This window comes from Petaurus breviceps, unplaced genomic scaffold (genome assembly GCF_028583685.1).
Source record: "Petaurus breviceps papuanus isolate PSGF00001 unplaced genomic scaffold, PetGlider_PUasm1.0 91133, whole genome shotgun sequence".
In the NCBI taxonomy this organism is placed as follows: Eukaryota; Metazoa; Chordata; class Mammalia; order Diprotodontia; family Petauridae; genus Petaurus; species Petaurus breviceps.
In genome coordinates, this window is record NW_027187419.1 from 59,878,727 (window position 1) to 59,897,404 (window position 18,678).

An 18,678-nucleotide genomic window follows, 5' to 3' on the forward strand; every position below is an offset into this window, starting at 1 on the left:
TTCAACTTTGGCCAGGTGGCTCAGCAAGGAAGAGCACCGGCCCCAGTGCCGGGACGACCCGGATCAAATCTGGGCCCAGACACTCAGCACCACACCGAGAAACAACAACTGGCCGTGCAACCCCAAGCAAGCCACTCAACCCCGATTGATTTCTTTTCCCTGTTTACCTTCTCATGCTTCTCTTGCTTCTTGTATCTGAATGTCAAATTTTCTATTCAACTCTGGTTTTTTCAGCAAGAATGCTTGAAAGTCCTCTATTCCATTGAATGACCATATTTTCCCCTGAAACATGATACTCAGTTTTGCTGGGTAGGTGACTCTGGGTTTTAATCCCAGCTCCCTTGACCTCCGGAATATCACTTTCCAGGCCCTTCGATCCCTCAGTGTAGAAGCTGCCAGATCCTGGGTTATCCTGATTGTGTTTCCACAATATTCAAATTGTTTCTTCTTGGCTGCTTGTAATATTCTCTCCTTAATCTGGGAATGCTGGAACCTGGCTATAATATTCCTAGGAGTTTTCTTTTTGGGATCTTTTTCAGGAGGTGATCAGTGGATTCTTTCAACCTCTATTTTGCCCTCTGGTTCTAAAACATCAGGGCAGTTTTCTTTGAGAACTTCCTGGAGGATGCTTTCCAGGTTCTTACTTTGGTCATGGCTCTCAGGCAGTCCAATAATTTTTAAATTATCTCTCCTGGATCTATTTTCCAGGTCAGTGATTTTTCCCATGAGATATTTCACATTGCCTTCTATTCTTTCATTTGTTTGGATCTGTTTAACAGCATCTTGATTTCTCATAAAGTCATTAGCTTCCATTTGCTCCGATCTAATTCTGAAGCAATGATTCTCCTCAGTGAGCTTTTGAGATTCTTTTTCCATCTGGCAAATTCGACTTTTTAAGGCATTTTTCTCCTCGTTGCCTTTTTGAGCCTCCTTTGCCATTTGAGTCAGTCTGTTTTTTAAGGTATTATTTTCTTCAGTCAGGCTGTTGACTCTTATTTCATAATTTTCTTGCATTGTTCTCATTTCTCTTCCCAATTTTTCCTCCACTTCTCTTAATCTGCTTCTTAAGGTCCTCTATGGCCTGTAACCAGCTTGTATTTTCCTTTGAAGCTTTTGGTGCAGGAGTTCTGACTTCACTGTTTTCCTCCTGTTCCATGCCTTGCTCCTTCTTATTCCCAAAATAGGAGTGTAACGTTGGAATCTTCTGTCTGCTTTGTTTCCTTTGCCTGCTTATTTTGCCACTCAATGATTTGACTTTTGGGCTTTTTGCCACAGTAGGACTCTGCCACCAGACAGGGGAGTTTTCGTCCCAAACGCTGGGGTTTTCTCAGCTGCCGGAGGTATTAGATAGGTGCCCTCTCTGAGGTTTCCACACGCTCTGGCAAGCTGGACACCCCCCCCCCCCAGGACCTCCACCCTAGACTGCAATCTAGATCCAAGCAGGTTAAAGCAAGAGTGATGACCCCTCAGACTGGTGCTTGGTCCCCCTACACTCTGTAGGCCAGGAGCTGAAGCCGCCACATGGCGCTGGCAGGCTGTGCTGGCGTCTCAGCAGTTTCTCGCTCTGGGTGTAAAAGCCAAGCACTCCCACTTCCTGGGTCCCAAAGTCCAGACTGCACTGGCCTCTCACCTTGTCCTTTGCATCTATGTATTGATAAATCTGGAAATGGCCACTGCTGCTGCTGATCTGGAGTCCCTCTGGCAGGCGGCTGGTCAGGCCCGCCCTGGGGCTAAAGCCTTGGCGTGGGGCTGGGCTTGGCCCCCAGAGCGCTGTGCTGGCTGATTCCTGCCGGCCTGCCGGGCTGTCCTCAGTGGGAGGTTAGTTTCTCTGTGTCATTTTGTGGGTTCTGCAGCTCCAAAGTTTGTTTAGAGTCCCCTTTTTACATGGATTGGGGAGGGTGGAAGCCGGAACCGTGGGAAGGTCGTGCTTCTTCCGCCATCTTGTGACAACATTATTCTTAAATAAACATCTCTAAAGGAACTCAACCTTACTGACTCTACAGAACATGAAACTTGCTATGGATTTCTGAAAGTACCTTTAGGATATTTAGCCTTTTTAAAGTAACAAAGATTTCTTTGTCTTCTATTTATCAAAAAAGACATTACATTATGTATTTGTTTTAACACTTTAAACATTTACTTATCACAAAGCTCATGTTGAGGTAAGATTGTTGCAAAAATAGTATTTTTTCTTTTTTTTTTAAAGAATAAAGCAGGGGCGGCTAGGTGGCACAGTGAATAGAGCACTGGCCCTGGAGTCAGGAGGACCTGAGTTCAAATCCGGCCTCAGACACTTAACACTTACTAGCCGTGTGACCTTGGGCAAGTTGCTTAATCCCAATTGCCCTCCAAAAAAAAAGCAAAAAAAGAATAAAGCAAAACTTTTAAGTTTAATAAATTTCTAATACCACTGAATGATTGCTATCATTTAAGTTAAGTCACTAATCCCCAGGATGACCTGTGAATTATAAAATTGGTAAAATGAAAATTTAGAAAAGACTTTTAACCAAAGCACTTAATTCAGTTTCCCATGAAATTTGGAGTACTTACTGAGTTACCTACAAAGTTACTCCCTTCTTTAGTACTTAAAGGATGTATGAATGCGTGCCTGTGGATGCTTACTCTGCTCATTCAGATTGCAACTCTCCTCCATCTGCTTTATTGAATTTCAATGGTCCAAAAAAATAAATTAATGGTCGATCCTCTCTGGTGATGATCATCTCTGAACTTAGATTGGTACTGAAGAATATGTATTTGAGGGAATAAAGTATAAAAAGTCTGGAAAGGTTGATGTATATAAAGTTGAGGTATATAAAGGGCTTTGAATGTCAAACAGGTGTTTATATTTGATTCTGGAGGTAATAGGGAGCCACTCGAGTTTATTGAGGTGGGGGATGGGGAGTTGACATGGTCAGCCCTGGGCTTCAGAAAGATCACTTTTAACAGCTGATTAGAGGGTGATTTGTAGTAGAGAGAGACTAATGACTTGAAAACAATCAGCAGGCTATTGCAGATTCCAGTGTCAGAGAGGGGGTTGTATTTGAGAGATGTTTCAAAGGTAAAATCACACAGGCCTTGGCAATAGATCAGATAGGGTGGGTTAAGAAAGTGAGGAGTTAAGGATAACACCTAGGGCATGAGTCTGGGCGAAATGTTGTGTTTAAACTATCTATGGGATATTCAGTTTGAGGCATCTAATAGGCAGTTGGAAATGTAAGACTGGAGGTCAGGATGGAGGTTAGGACTGGATAAGGAGGACTGATAATCATCAGCATAGAGATGATGATTGAATCATTTGGAACTGATGAAATCACTAAGTGGTATAGTATAGATGGAAAGAAAAGAGGGCCCAGGAGAGTTCTGTGGGGACATCCATGGTTAGCTGGCATGATCTAGCAAAGAAGACTTAAGAAAAAGTCAGGTAGAAGGAGAATCAGGGGAGAATAATGTCCTGAAAACCTAGAGAGAAGAGTATGTCTAGAAGAGGGTGATCAGCAGTTTCAAAGGTTTCAGAGAGTTTAAGAAAAATGACAATTGAGAAAAGGCCATTAGCTTTGGCAGTTAAGAGATTTGGAATTAATGAATGGTCAGACTGGGGGTAGTCGTTAATCAATATCTGGTTGGAAGTCATTTCCAAGGAAGTGTTTTGGGGATTGTGTTTGACCCTGTCCTGTTTAATATTTTTATCAGTGACTTGGATAAAGCAAGGATTACATCTTTATCAAATGTGCAAATGACACAAAGTTGGGTAGCATAACTAACACTGAATTATAGACACAGGATTTTAAATGACCTTATCTAGAACTTTCCAACTAGTTGAAAGAGATGAAATTTATTAAGGATAAAGTCTTACATTTGACTTCAAAAAAGCAACTTCAGAAGTCAAGATGTGTCCATTATGGCTCAATAACACTTTATAAAATATCTTGAGATAGATATTAGTGGACTACAAGTTCAGTGTTATATTAAGTCAGCATGATGTGACAGCCAGATAAGTTAGTGCCATCTTGAGGTACACTGAGAGTCATAACTTCCATGAATAAGTGATGATAATCCTGTTGGCAGGTTATTTTTTTTAGCAAGATCACATCTAGAATAGCTTATTCATTTCTGGGCATCACATTTTTAGGAAAATATTGGTGAGCTAGAGATTATCAAGAGGAGAGTAGTGCTGTACGAGGATCAGTTAGAAGACTATTGGGAAAAGACTCAGGTCCACTCAGATGGAAATTGCAAAGATACAAATTTATTATTGATGTATGAGAAAGCTTCTTAATAATTAAAAGTGTAATGGAATGCCTCAGGAGGTAATGTGTTCCCTTTCAATGGAGTCCTTTGTGCAGAGGCTGAATGACCACTCATCAGTTATAGTGGGGATTGTTTTTCAGGTATAGGTAAGATAAAATGGCCACTGAGATCTGCTTCAATTTTGAAACCCTGTAATTCTATGAAATCATTCATATTTAGTTTTGTCCTATTAAAACCCATAATATTCTTTCTGATTTTCAGAAATGAGAACAAATAAGTTCAATGAGCCAACAACTGTGCTTGCTATATACAAAGCAAACTGGAAAGCCTGAATCAAACAGTTTAGTGAATAGTTTGGAGGGAAAGGTCAACTCTGTTGACTGCCAAACTCCTCTGATTATACTCTCTGCTCCCAAAAGGTGAAGGTAGAGGGGCGGCCAGGTAGCACAGCGAGTAAGAGCACCTGCTCCAGTGTTGAGAAGACCTGGAGATCGAATCCCGGGCTCAGACACTTAGCACCCACCCAGAAACACCTGGCCGTGTAACCTTGAGCAAGTTACTTAACCCCAATTGCTTAGGGGCAGCCAGGTGGCTCGGCAAGTAAGAGTACCGGCTCCAGTGTCGGGATGACCTGGATCAAATCTGGGCTCAAATACTCAGCACCACACCCAGAAATAATAACTGGCCGTGTAACCTTGAGCAAGTTACTTAACCCCGATTGCTTTAAAAAAAAAAGGTGAAGGTGGAGTGAAGGGAAGAGGGGTCAAGGTAGGGATTTGTATTCCTATTGCCTAGCCTAACATTGTGCCTTGGATATAGACATTTAATATGTATATATTAAGACAAAATGAAAACAATCCCAGCAATCCAGAAAGCTTACCATATACTTAGGGGAAATAATTTATACATATATAAGTATACACAAAATAGATATAAGGTGATTCTGAGAGGGACAAGCAGCCCAATAAATGCTTGCTATTGATTCTGGTGGTAATTAATCTCAGGCCTTAATATATTCTCTGGTAGGTAGACCAGTCCCGGATGGGTTCCTATGCTCAATTTAATAAACATTTATTAATTGTCAACTTTGTGCAAGGCACTGTACTAGGCTAGACAGTGGGAATACAAAGACAAGAGTAAAACTATTCCTACCTTCCCTCCCACACCACCTTTCCCTTTTGGGAATGGCGGGTATGATCAGAGGAGCTGGACAGCCTTCAGTCTTTCCGGTTTGCTTTGTATATAGCAGCTAACATAGTTGTTGGACCGACCATTGAATTTACCCATCTGTTCATGTTACAGAAAACTTAGAGGGGATATGTTGAGCCTAACTTTCTTTCCAGTTTGCTTTCTATATAGCAGACATAGTTGTTGGCTCATTGAGCTGTTCATCTCTTCATAATTACCAAAAATGAGAGGGAATATTGATTATGACATTCTACATATTCTGACTTTTTTAAGTTGAATGTCTTTTACAGTTGGGGAAGCTGAGGTTCAAAGAGCTGAGGTAGCTTTCCCAAGGTCACAAAAGGAAACAGCTAGGATTTGAACCCTCATCCTCTTGACTTCACATCTAGTGTCCTTTGTATTATACCACATTGCCACTCTTTGTAAAGTTACTTTTCTTTTCAACAACTTTTATTTCCTCAGGCTTTTTGTTTGTTTTTTAATTTGATAAGAACCAAACTCTTAGTTGAAAACAAATGCTATTAATGTGTTAGAGGATACCTAGGCTGCTAGAAAGAAACATACCACCGAACTTTTAGGTTGAAAACAAAAGCATCATGAGCAAAATATACCAAATTCACTGATTTATAACCCAGGCACATGTAGTCTTCATACGGTTTTACATTTCAAACCCTTCCCTCTTCCAAACTTCCCTATTGCTGTTGAAGGCACCACCGCCCTCCTAGTCCCCTAGGCTTACACCCAAGGAGGCATCCTGGACTTCCCACTATTTCTCATCTCCCCTCCCTCCACATCCAAGCTGTTACCAAGACCTGTCAGTTTCACTTCTGTAACATCTCTAGAATGTGTCCCCTTCTCTCTGATACTGTCAACATCCTTGGGCCTTTTAATGGAGGCCTCAGAGTGGATTGGCTTTTACCACCTCAATAAATTAGGGTTTTTGTAAGAGAAATTTAAGCATCAAGTTAATGAATCGTTAGCACAAGGGCTAATTGTCAGCTTCAGAGTTCCATTGGGTGGAGAGCTTCAAAGGATTTGCTCTCATAAGTCAGGTGAACCAATTAGAGAGCCCAGATGGAGATTACCCATTGTCTCTTAGGTGACTGAATTGGGAAGTTATGCATACTTGGATTTATAAAGATGATTTTCCTTTATCAGCAGCTCCCTGATATTACTAAACAACAAACAAGTAAAGGGGGAAAATTTTTCACAGATGAATTTAGTCGACTGGATTTATGCCCCCTTCTTATAACCTCTCTACTTCATGTGCAAATAGATCCTACCCTTTAGGGAGTCTTCTCCCCCCAACCTGAAGGTGCACCAGGCTTTAGCTTGGGTTTTCCACACTACATTAATAAATAAGCCAGTGCAATTGGTGAAATTCAGATGGGTGATGGGGGCAGTCCTAGCAGCTCTCTGGGTAAATAGGAGTGCCCACACCAGTAGGCTCTTGGGGGATGATCAGAGGAGGAATCATGTCCACTGTCAAGTAAGGTGGGCAGAGATGATCTTCTTTCCTAGAAAGAACTTTGGGTGTAGATTTAGAAATGTGACATGGATAAGAAAATGATTGGTGGTTATTCTATGATATATATTAAAGAGTTTAGTTCTACAAGAAGGAGAAGGAGGAGGAGGAGCTTTGATCACAAAGACCTAGGATAACTGGTAAAAAAGAAACAAGCAAAGAAAACCAGCTCATGCCAGACTAATCTTTTCTTTTTCTTTCTTTTTTAATAACAAATTTAAGCAGGGGATATTTGTAGGTGTATTTTATGTAAAATAGAAAAAAAATGTTTAAAGTATCCCAAGATGTTCTTATGGAGAGAGATGGACTGGATGTATGACTTTTGAATGCCTTATTTTCTTTTAGCTCTCAACTAAAGTGCCAACTTCTCCATAAACCTTTCTCTTGATTTCTCTTCAACCATAAGTTCTGCTTGAATTTTCCTAGATTATTTCATCTTGATCTCTTCTTTTGTCACATCACTTCTTTATCTTGTACTTATTTGTGTGCATGCCATTTCCATCTTTTATATGGTAAATTCCTTCAGACCATAGAGACTGTCACTTTTATTGTCTTGAACCCAAAACACGTAGTAAATGTTTATTGAGCTGGATGGAATTGGCTTGTTCTACTCTAAAGTAGTGTGTAGTATGTCGTTTATAGGATCATTAGAGCAAAGATTCAAAGCTGGAAGAAGGGACCTTCTAAGTACTTAGTCCAACCATTCTTTCAAATGAAAAAAATTGGGCTCTGCTTTTTGTGAAGTGACCCAGTTAATAAAAGTTAAAATTAGATTTGAACCTAGGTCTTCATGCCTATGTCTCGCAGTTGAACACTTTATCCATTAGGTCTTACGGCCTCTCAGAATTTACAGTATCTACTACTAAGTGATCTACCATCCAAGTGGCCTAACTATGGACCTAAGCTTACTTAGCTTCCAAGATTAGATATTTTCAGGGTGATATAACTTCTCTTGTTTCATCTCTAAAATTAGGGAGTTGGACTAGATGAGGTAACTTCTGCTTCTCCATCTATGACATCATGATCTTACTCCTTTTCATGAAATGCTGGCTCCTTGGTGAACCAACTGACTACAATAAACTGAAGTGTATATATATATGCAATTTTGGATGTTTAGGGTCACATATGGATGAACCTTAGGGGGAATGTTAAGAATACTTATTAAAAGTTAAAAGGGTAATTATTGAACCCAATCACAGAAGTGTATGCATTTATAGCATTTGAGAAACTGGCTAAGTTCTGGTATCATTTTCCAGAAGAAAATACAAATTAAAAATGAGCACATTAGTATTCACTAATATAAAAATCTTTGTTACTTAGTATTTTTTTTTTTTAAAGCAATTGGGGTTAAGTAACTTGCTCAAGGTTACATGGCCAGTTTTTCTGGGTGTGGTGCTAAGTGTCTGAGCCCGGATTCAATGCCAGGTCTCCCGACTCTGGGGCCAGAGCTCTTAGTCACTGAGCAACCTGGCTGCCCCTATTTAGTATTTTTTTTCAAACATGTTATAGAAGGGGCACCAGACTAAAAATCAGGTTTTAATCATAGTTTTATTTTTAATTTGTTATGTTTCCCGAGGGCAATTATTTAGTCTCAGTCACTTCATTTCTAAAATTAGGTATTTAAAATAAATTTTCTCTTGTCCTTTCCATCCCTAAAGTTTTATGATTCTATGAATTTTTAACCTCTGGAGCTTTATGGCAGACACAGTAATAGCTCAGTAGTCTTTTTGATATCAAAAACAGATCTTTATTTTTTTGTAGCTGAATGATAGTTGGAATGGTAGTTAGCCGTCTTGTATGGTATTGAATCTTTTGCAGTGGTGGTATAGAGGCTTTATTAGTGTAGTAGAAGAGTAGGAGGAGATTCTAATACCTAGAGTAAACACAATTGGAATGAATATTCAGTGTGATCTTTAGGATTATTCCCCTCCCCTCCCCTTTTTTGCATTCTAGTATAGTTGTACTTTTTTTTTTTAGCATACTATGGCCATATTGAATGAATAAGCCTATCAGGGCAGACTAGGGAGAAAATTAAGCATTTTAAGAAATATGTCTACTTTCTGGTGTTTTAGGGAATTATTAGCATTTTAAAAACCACTCTTAGAGAGTTGTGGAGTAAATCAGTGATTTTTTTAAAGCAATCGGGGTTAAGTAACTTGCTCAAGGTTACACACCAGTTATTTTTGTGATCCCAGGTCTCCCACTGTGCCACCTGGCCTCCCCTAAGCAATTGGAGTTAAGTAACTTGCTCAAGGTTACACAGCCAGTTATTTTGTGTGGGTGTTAAGTATCTGAGCCCAGAACCGATCCCAAGTCTCTCGACTCTGGGGCCGTGCTCTTACTCACTGCGCCACCTGGCCACCCCTAAATCAGTGATTTTTAAAATGAGATTTTAAAATTGAATGGCTTTCTTAGTTTGTACTTTTAGATTCTAGTTTAATTAAAAAAAAGAATCAGAAATCGTTATTTCCACAAAATTTTCTTCAGTTTGCCTGGGAGAAATTTGCATGAAACTTATTTTACTCTTTTATATGGAGTCATATTTGAAAGGCTTATATGAGTCATAAAAGATATTTTTATATGACTAAAGGACTTAGAAGAAAATGATACACGAATCTGTAAGCCCCTTGAGGGCAAGGACCATTTTGTTTTTATCTTTGTTTTCCCCAGCATATAGCACTGGGCTTTGTCACATGGTAGCTATTTAATAAATGCTTCCTGATTTGAATTATCAGCTTCCTATTAAATGGTTCACAAGGAATACAGTATTGAAAGCAATGGCTATTTAAGAAATTCAAAAAAGTCCTAACTCTGCTTATGGAAAGGAAAGCCTTTGTTTGGATAATCATAATATGCTCAATACACGTATATCCACAAATAAACATTTCTTTGGTGATCTACATTCAGCTGATAGTTTTGTAAATTACTATTTTGAAAATTTCAGGTGGGTTTTTATTTGTACTGGCATATTGTCTACTTAAAAACATACAACTATTTTGTTTCCACAGAAACCTGCTAATATTTTAGTTATGGGTGAAGGTCCTGAGCGAGGAAGAGTAAAAATTGGTATGTTATATCTTTCTTAAGTCACAGTGCTACACGTTTTTATAGCTTTTAAGAGGAGTTATATTAAATTTTTTTATGATATGCATGTATTCATATATGATGGAAATAATTTTTAAAGAACATTTATTTAAATTGAAAATTTTTTCACGTTCATGAAAGGTACCAGATAGGACTGAATACCAAAGCATTCTTTTCATGAAGCAGGCAGTGGATATTTCCCCAGAAACCTATTCCTTCATTAGATATAACCTGTACAGGTTATTTAATGTAGAGACTAGATTCACCTCTACTTATATGACTAATTAGTATTAGCTCTCATTATGTATTGTGTGATGGAACAAAGCATGTACCGAGACCCATCAGTTCAATTCATCTAGGGCCATAGAATATAAATAACACTTGTTTTTCTGGAGACTAAGACTGGATTAAAAGCTACACTTTCTTGATAAAAGTCTGTTAATCAGCCATTTGTTCCTGATAGCTTAAAGTAATAAATCCTAAAACAGTCTATCTTTTAAAAAAATACTGCTGTGGGTGTCTTTTTGAAAGCAAATAAATAACACAAGTATTCTATACTCTGGGTCTATGTTCTTTAATAGTATTATTTAATTAGAAATTAAATAATAATTCCATATATTTCTTGATAATCTGAGACTCTAAGGAAAGAACAAATGTGTCATTTCTCTCATTTTTTACTGTCATTTCCCTAGTCATATTAGTCATATATATTTAAGCTATTTTATGTTTTTGCACCAGGAAATGATGAAATGCTTTCACAAAATTATATTTAATTTAAAATGGGAAGACTAGTAGACCTATGTACCAAATTTAATATTTTGGTTTGCAGAATTCCATATCAGCTGACAGGTTCTGCTCTACCAGAGCGTGAACTTCTCATGCCTTTTATCCTTCCTCACCTCTCTTTCCTCTGTATAAGTCCTTGATATTTCTTTTCAGTTGATAGTTTCATATTAGCTACATATATCGTGGCTGTACAATCTAAATTTTTATGACTTAGACTGTGCAAACTTTTAATCAAATGTCTTTCTTATTAACTCTCCAATCATATATTCTGGAGAAGAACAGGACACTAAGCATCTCTTTAGACCTTAACAGATGACTAAGCATTAAAGGAGAAGGTATCTATCAAATTTGATAAAGTTCAAATGAAAGCTTCTAGCAAAGGTTAGGAAATGAGAGAACCTGCCAAACAATTCTTTTTCTAGATAAGCTTAAGAAATAGGAGAGATCCTGTTAAGTAATACTTTTACATGTACTGCTTAGTGTGAGATTTGGGGAGATTTTACATAAAATATTTAAATTCTCTAATTTGATGTTATTAAACTTTTTATTAAGGTAAAAGTTCTTCAGAGGGTATGGGAGAAGGTGGAAAAGCTAATGTGTGCAGATTGACACATTTGAAAGGAAGTGTTACTTTTAACTGTAATCATCTCTTGAAATATGATTATATAGAATTATAATTCTTTGCCAGATTAATGATTACTATATTCTCTTAGTCAAATAATTTAAGTACATTAGAACAATGCTTGCTTTATTAAAGAGCTCCATTAGGAGAGAAGCTAACCTTACTTAATAGTTTTTCAATGTTAAAGAATTCTGGGTTAATACTGGGGTAAGCTTGAAACTAGTGAATAGATGATATGGAAGTTACTTTAGATCTCTCTCTTTCTGTATGTATGTATGTGTGTATATATATATATATATATATTCATTTCATACACATAAACTGAATTTCAAATCTGTCATAAATGACTGTATAATGACTTTTGGAAAAGTCATTTAACCCATTCTGGTCTTTAGTTTCATCTGTAAAATTATGAGGTTGAACTGGATGATCTTTGTGATCTCTTCAGGTTTTACAGTTCTAAGATTTAGTCATTTAAATCTAACATAAGTCCATGGAAGAAACATCAGGAATGAAATAAAAATGCTTTTGCTTCTCAATTATCTATGCTAGTAAAATAGTCACAGACAATTTAAAGTAGCAGATAATTCATCCATCTTTGTCAGAACTGTATGCCACTTCTCATGATTGTCAGAGACAGTGTCTTCATTAACACCAAAACCCATCTTAGGGTCATGACTCTTTGCCTCTGTGTTGGCATAATAGATGGAAACCTGCCTATGAGATTAGGGTCATATTTACCAAAGGGAGCAGGACCATGGACATAATCTCATCAAAGATCTGGGTGACAACAGATAGCACTCAAGGTATGCAGATATCTAAGTTGGTTATGTAAAGAACTTCATTAATATATAAAAGTTTTATTACTTCAAACTATTGTTCTTTTACATGAGTACTATGAAATGTTACATAATCAGTAAAACTTGGAAAAATCTATTTTCTTAATATTAAAATGGATTTTTTTGTTTTGTTTTAAATTTCACAGCTGACATGGGCTTTGCACGATTATTTAATTCACCTTTGAAGCCTTTAGCAGATTTGGATCCAGTAGTTGTAACATTCTGGTACAGAGCTCCAGAGCTCCTTCTTGGAGCAAGACATTATACCAAAGCTATTGGTGAGTAGAACTAATTAAAAATTGCCACTTAGCTATTACTCTTGTGAAATAGTATTTAGAATCTAAGAGTTGGAAGGGACCTCAGAGGTCATCTAGTCCAGCCTCATCCAAAGCATGGATCCTGCCTACATTGCCAACAAATGATCATTCAAGCCAGCCTCTGTTTGAAGACAAACAGTAACAGAAAATGTACTCTCCTAGCCAAAAAAAAAAAATCATTCCATTTTTTTGGACAGTTCTAATTATTAGGAAAATTTTCCTTATGTTGAACCTAATTGTTTTTCCTTATAATTTCTACATGTTGGTCCTAGTTCTGCCTTCCAGAGACAAATAACAGAACAAGTTTAATCCTTCAATTATTTAACCGCATCATTTTGGAAGGGCTAAGTAGACATGATGTGATAGATAAGATTGGAGAAGATATTCCATAAATACTATATGGCTTAACAAAAGACACACTGGTGCAAGGAGGAAGGAATAGGAAGCCATAAATAGGAACCTTCTATATGTGTTTGACAACATCGACTGAAGAGTAGTGTGGGATGAGAGCAATTTAGGTATGGTAAGCTACTAAGTGAATTATTTTAAAGTTCATAGTTGACATGTTTTAATTTGATTTGTATATTGATTGGGAATCACTGGAAAAAATTTTGAGTGGAAAATAAAATGGGCAAAATGATATGAATAAAAAGTGATCTCACGTCAGTATGCAAGACATAGAAGATACTGAAAGTGAGGTATATGTTGAGAAGGAAGCTACCGTAGATGATCAAGGGCTTGGAACAAACTTGCCCTCTCTTCCCTTTACATTTGCCTTCCTCTTTTTATCTCCCTCTATGTTTTAGCTTTTATCCATCAAGCCACTTTCTTACTAGCTTAAGCAGTCCAACATATTCTGATGTCTCTTCTATGCCATGACCTAGAATTTGGAGCAAGATTCTAATGTGTTATGTTAAAAAAAATTTTATAAATTAAATATTAAAAAAATAAAGTATAAATTTTATAAATAGAAATATATTTATATAAATTTTATAAATATAAATATAAAATTCATATTTTATAGCATCATTGTGTAGATTTCTTAATTGATTGTTTAACACTATTATAGGTCAACTTGGTGTATAATTACAGTGTAAATTGTTACCTGATAATTTCTTAGTAGGGAAGGATAGTTGGCAAACTTAGAGTATCTTTAAATTCATGCTGTGTGAAAAAGTTGTTCAGAGATAAATGTTTAAAACATTAGTTACCTTGACCATAGATGTTTTCATTTAAAAGTGTTGACTGAGCTTGGTGGCTCTTTGGTGTGAAATGTAAGGATTGAGAAATTCATTTATTACTGGGAAATGGAATCCTGGGTTCATATCAAAGATAACCTTTTTGTATCAGTGATAGGTTTTCTTTCAAGAACAGGTAGATGATAATTCATTTACTGCCAAATTGTACTTTGCTGAGGGTGACGATACAGTTAATCTTTGGCTTGGAGGATCTCTATAAATTTTATACAAGACCACAATTAACGTAGCTAACTTACTTGAAAATAAGATTTTAAAAAGTTTCCCCCCTTCATTGATTTGCATCTGAATAATTTTTAAAAATTTAGTTCATATACTGGCCAAAAGAATCTAGTTTTCCTGAATTTGTTGTCTATCTGTTGTGTGCATCATGTATCACATATATCACCTGCCATCTTCATTATTTTTTTAAAGGATAAGTCAGTCCATCTTTTTTTCCTATTTGTGTTTCAATTTTTTTTTTTTTTAGTAATGAATAATTCTGGTAAGTAGACTTTAAATGTGAGGCAATAAGAAAATAAATATGTAGTTTGAATTTTGCTAAATGAGTTTACAGTGTAAAAAGAGAGCAGTTACCTTGACCCCCCTTTTTAAATAGTGATTATGTTGCCATTTTCACTGAGCTAGTCACAGATACTGAAAAGCACTCAGAGGTTGAGATACAATTTGTAACTGAAAGGAACACTTTGGAGTGCTACATGCTCTTTGAGAACAGGAATACTGTTTCAATAACTATTTGAAGTTGAAAGTTAACATTTTCCTTCTGGCAATAGAAGTTTACTAATTAGGATTAACGATGAAGCACTTATTGAACTTCTCAAATTAGCAAGGAGACAAAAATGATAATAATCATTTCATTACACAAAAGTGCCCTGCCTGCCTGTTTAAAAAAAAAAAAGTATTGCTTGCTTTTAATTTTGTTTTATTTTCAGTTATCACTTCTTATATAAGGGACCTTGAAACCTGTTTTATGGATGTGATTTTGGTTTTGGCATAAATAACTTCACTCAACTATTCTAAATTTAGACTGAGATTTAGAGTAAGACTACTAGGTGGGGGGGAGGTGGGACAACAGGATTTAAAGTGTGGAGTTTAAAATTAATGTAATCTCATGGTATATTAATTGTTTAGGAATGAATAAGCTTTCCTTTTTTTTTTATAAAGAATACTTTCCTTTTCTCCACTCATCCCTCCAAAAAAAAAAAAAAAACAAACCCAAACCCCAACAATGCATTTTCTTTTGGAAAGATCCACTTTATTTTCCTCCTTTCCTTTTCTTTTTCTTTTTCCTTTTTCTCTTTCTTTTTTTTTCCCTTAAAGATATTTGGGCTATAGGGTGTATATTTGCAGAGCTACTAACTTCAGAACCAATATTTCACTGTCGACAAGAGGACATCAAAACTAGTAATCCTTATCACCATGACCAGCTGGACAGAATATTCAATGTAATGGGATTTCCTGCAGGTACATATTGCATTTTTATCACTCTTATTTAATTTTAGATATCTGCATTTGAAAAGGTGTATTTTTTAAAACAAGGTTAGACTAAGTAAAGCATAAAAACTGTATAGAATATTTTGTTCAAAAGGTCACACAAATACACACACACACACACATATATATGTATATATATTTAGTTTGTATATTAAATGGTGACCTGGATTTGTAGAGGGAATAGGGATAAAAATTGTTTTATGTTTGAAAAATAACAAAATATTTTAAAGATTTTTATTCTTTTAAAGACTCCACTGTTAATGGAATAAGGGGATTGCTGCAATTTTGGGTTTCATGTAGCTATAGGATATAGTAAAGGTCACTGTGGTTCAAGAAACCTTAGAGAGATCTTGAGTTGTACTTTCATATTTTCTAATATTAGTGAGCAGTAACTACTACTAAGATATTTATATGTTGTGCATTTCTTCGAAGTGTGTTCTTTTCTGTTAGTCTATTCTCACATTTCATAAAAGACAGAGTAGACATATGATTTATCATTTTTCTTTTCAGAAGGAGAAATTGCACTTAACCCTTAATCCTCTAGGAAGTCCCAAGCAGAGTTGGAGCTAGAGTTAAGATTTTCTGCCTCCAAATTCTTTACAGTTTCTATAAGTTTTTACTATCTAGTTTTTCAGGGTGAAATGGACAGTAATAAATACAAACAACTATGGTATATGCTCAGCTTTCTTGCTCTAGGTGCTATTATAAAAGAAATATGAGAGAACTGTCTTTAAAGGGTCTACTTGAAAAAAATAGGGCCTATACTAGAACAGCTAGAGAATATAAGATTTCCCTCCCTAAATGTTTATTTTTTGCTATAGGGGACCATTGCTGTTATTTAATTGGTATAGAAAACTTCCCAGTAATGAAACCCCTTCTACCAATTCAGATCAGCAACTATTTCACAATATGCAGACTTAGAGAGGCTTGGGAGCTCTGAGAGGTTAAGTGAATTTCAGAGGACCATACATCCAGGCTATGTCAGAGACTAGACTTGAACTTGAGGCAGGCTTTCTGTCACTTAGAATGGGTGCCATGAAGAGGTGGCCAGGTAGCACAGCAAGTAAGAGCACCGGCCTGGGGATTGAATCTGGGCTCAGATACTTATCACCACACCCAGAAATAACTGGCCGTGTAACCTTGAGCAAGTAACTTAACCCCAATTGGGTGCCATGTAGTCTCTCAGCATCGTCAACACAAACTAATTTATAACTAAGTGGAAATTATTATGTGAAACAGACTATAATTGTTTAGAGGGTAGAAAATGCTATAGTTCTGAATTAGTCATAGAAAACTTCCTGAAAAAGATGTGAATTAGGCCTTGTAGAAGAGCTACAGTTTGAGTAGTCACAGGCAAGTTGGGATGTCATTAAACTCTAGGAGAAAAGCATAAACAGATTCAGAAGCAAGAATGAGCATGACTTCTATGGAGTCTGCTAGAGTAGACAGAAACAACATGGATTGTTGAAAAATAGTGATAAATAAATTGTGTAAGTGGAGGGGAGATCAGACTATAAAAAACACCAAAAACCTGCCAGAAGAGTTTGAATTGATATAATAGGGAACAAAAAGCTATTACATATCCTTGAGCAAGGAAGTGACACGATGAATGAAAGATTAAATGATTTAGCAAAACTAGTTTGACAATACCATGCAAGATATATCAGACTGAAGAAAGTTTATTTTTTTGAGAAACCATCCAAGAGGTCATTGGAGTATCCAAGTTTGTAGTAATGAGGATCTTAACTTATGTGATAACAAAGGAAATGTAGATAAAAAAGGCAAACATGAGGCATCTTATAGGAATAATTGATTGGACATGGTAAACTGTATACAGAAGATAAGAGAGAAGAATCAAAGTTGATACTAAGATTTCTAACTTTAGAAATAGGAAGAATGATATTAGCAAAGAGCTAGTGGAGTTGGGAAACTGACAAGATGGGGATTTTCATTTTAGGAATAAATGTAAATAAAGAATGTACATTCACTGTTTTCAGTATTGTTGTTTAATAGGAAGTTGTAGTAGAAAAATATTTGTTCCTGTGGAGTAAAGTAAAATCATCTCAACCATATATATGTGCTAAAGGTGCTGTTAAAGTATTTCATTGTACTTAATACAGCACTATATACCCAGTGTGCACTTGGTAAATGTTCATTAATAGTTATAATAAAGATAGTTATTTGGGCATAGCCTTCTGAGCAACTCTTAGGCAAAAAAACAAAACAAACAATAAAAAAACCACTGGCTAGATAAATAGGACAAACATATGCTTTCTTACTTAGGAATTCTATTCTAGGTAATAAAGTTTTCTTCACCCAAACCATTTTGTTTCTAGGACTTTTGAGTAATTTTGGTTGATTCTGAAAGTAAAATTCATACGAGAATAAGTTATATAAATTTACTTCTTAATAGTTACATTATATTACTGTGAAGAAATGTATGTGATAAAGAATGAAATAAAGAGGCAAGGCCAGATCATTAGAGGCCCTGGTTTCAAGACCTGGCACTGCCACTTATTATCTGTGTAGCCTTTGGCAAGTCACTTAACTTTCTGGCCTCGGATTCCTTATGTGTAAAATGAGGTCCCTTCCAGCTCTAGATGTTTGAGCATGAGAATTATGAGAAAAGTTTGTTACCAGTTTTAAAAGCTACAAAAGGAGAATAACTTTCTCTTACCTTTGAGAAAATTACAGATGGGACCAGCAAAGTTTATTTCAAAAAGTGAAATTAGATGAATTATATCATTTGGCATAATAAAAATTGGGGTAACACCCTAAAATATATTTTGTGCACTGATAGTAGCAAGTTGGGCAATATAAAATTAATGAATGTACTTCACAGATAAAGATTGGGAAGATATAAAAAAGATGCCTGAACATTCAACATTAATGAAAGATTTCCGAAGAAATACGTAAGTCACAGAAAATGCATTTTGTTGCATGCTTTTTATTTAGTATGAAGTCCTGTCATTTTATAATTTCCATGTTACCAAAGTGTGAGACCTGACATCACTCAATATAAGATTATTCAAAATATTTAACCTGTTTAGTGTCCTTTAAATTTTGACAAATGGTTGTTGTCTTAGTTTTTCTTGAGTGGTAATTGTTAAAATGGAAAAATCTTGCTATGTGAGGTCAGAAGAGAGATCTTTCTCTCCTCCCCCCATATATATGAATAAATGTCATTTTGATGGATGTGAAAATAATTTTTTAAACTAAAAAGAAACTAAATTTGTTATTTTCTCATTTATCAAGATAAATAATAATTTATGTTCAGTAAATAATGAGCGGCATGATTCCCATTTACTCTTCATGTTGG

At 36.0% G+C, this 18,678-nt stretch overlaps 1 protein-coding gene across 7 annotated transcripts in view; it reads left to right on the forward strand.

Moving 5' to 3' along the window:
* Window positions 1–18,678, forward strand: part of CDK8 (cyclin dependent kinase 8) — a 137,693-nt gene that overhangs the window by 107,549 nt on the left and 11,466 nt on the right. For 3 of the 7 annotated variants that reach the window (XM_069080352.1, XM_069080353.1, XM_069080358.1), the window contains exons 5-8: window positions 9,970–10,027; window positions 12,439–12,570; window positions 15,186–15,329; window positions 18,202–18,271. In XM_069080352.1, coding sequence (XP_068936453.1) covers window positions 9,970–10,027; window positions 12,439–12,570; window positions 15,186–15,329; window positions 18,202–18,271 — 404 coding nt within the window. The remainder of the gene's footprint in view (window positions 1–9,969; window positions 10,028–12,438; window positions 12,571–15,185; window positions 15,330–18,201; window positions 18,272–18,678) is intronic. The other 4 variants (XM_069080354.1, XM_069080355.1, XM_069080356.1 and 1 more) reach the window with 2 other exon arrangements.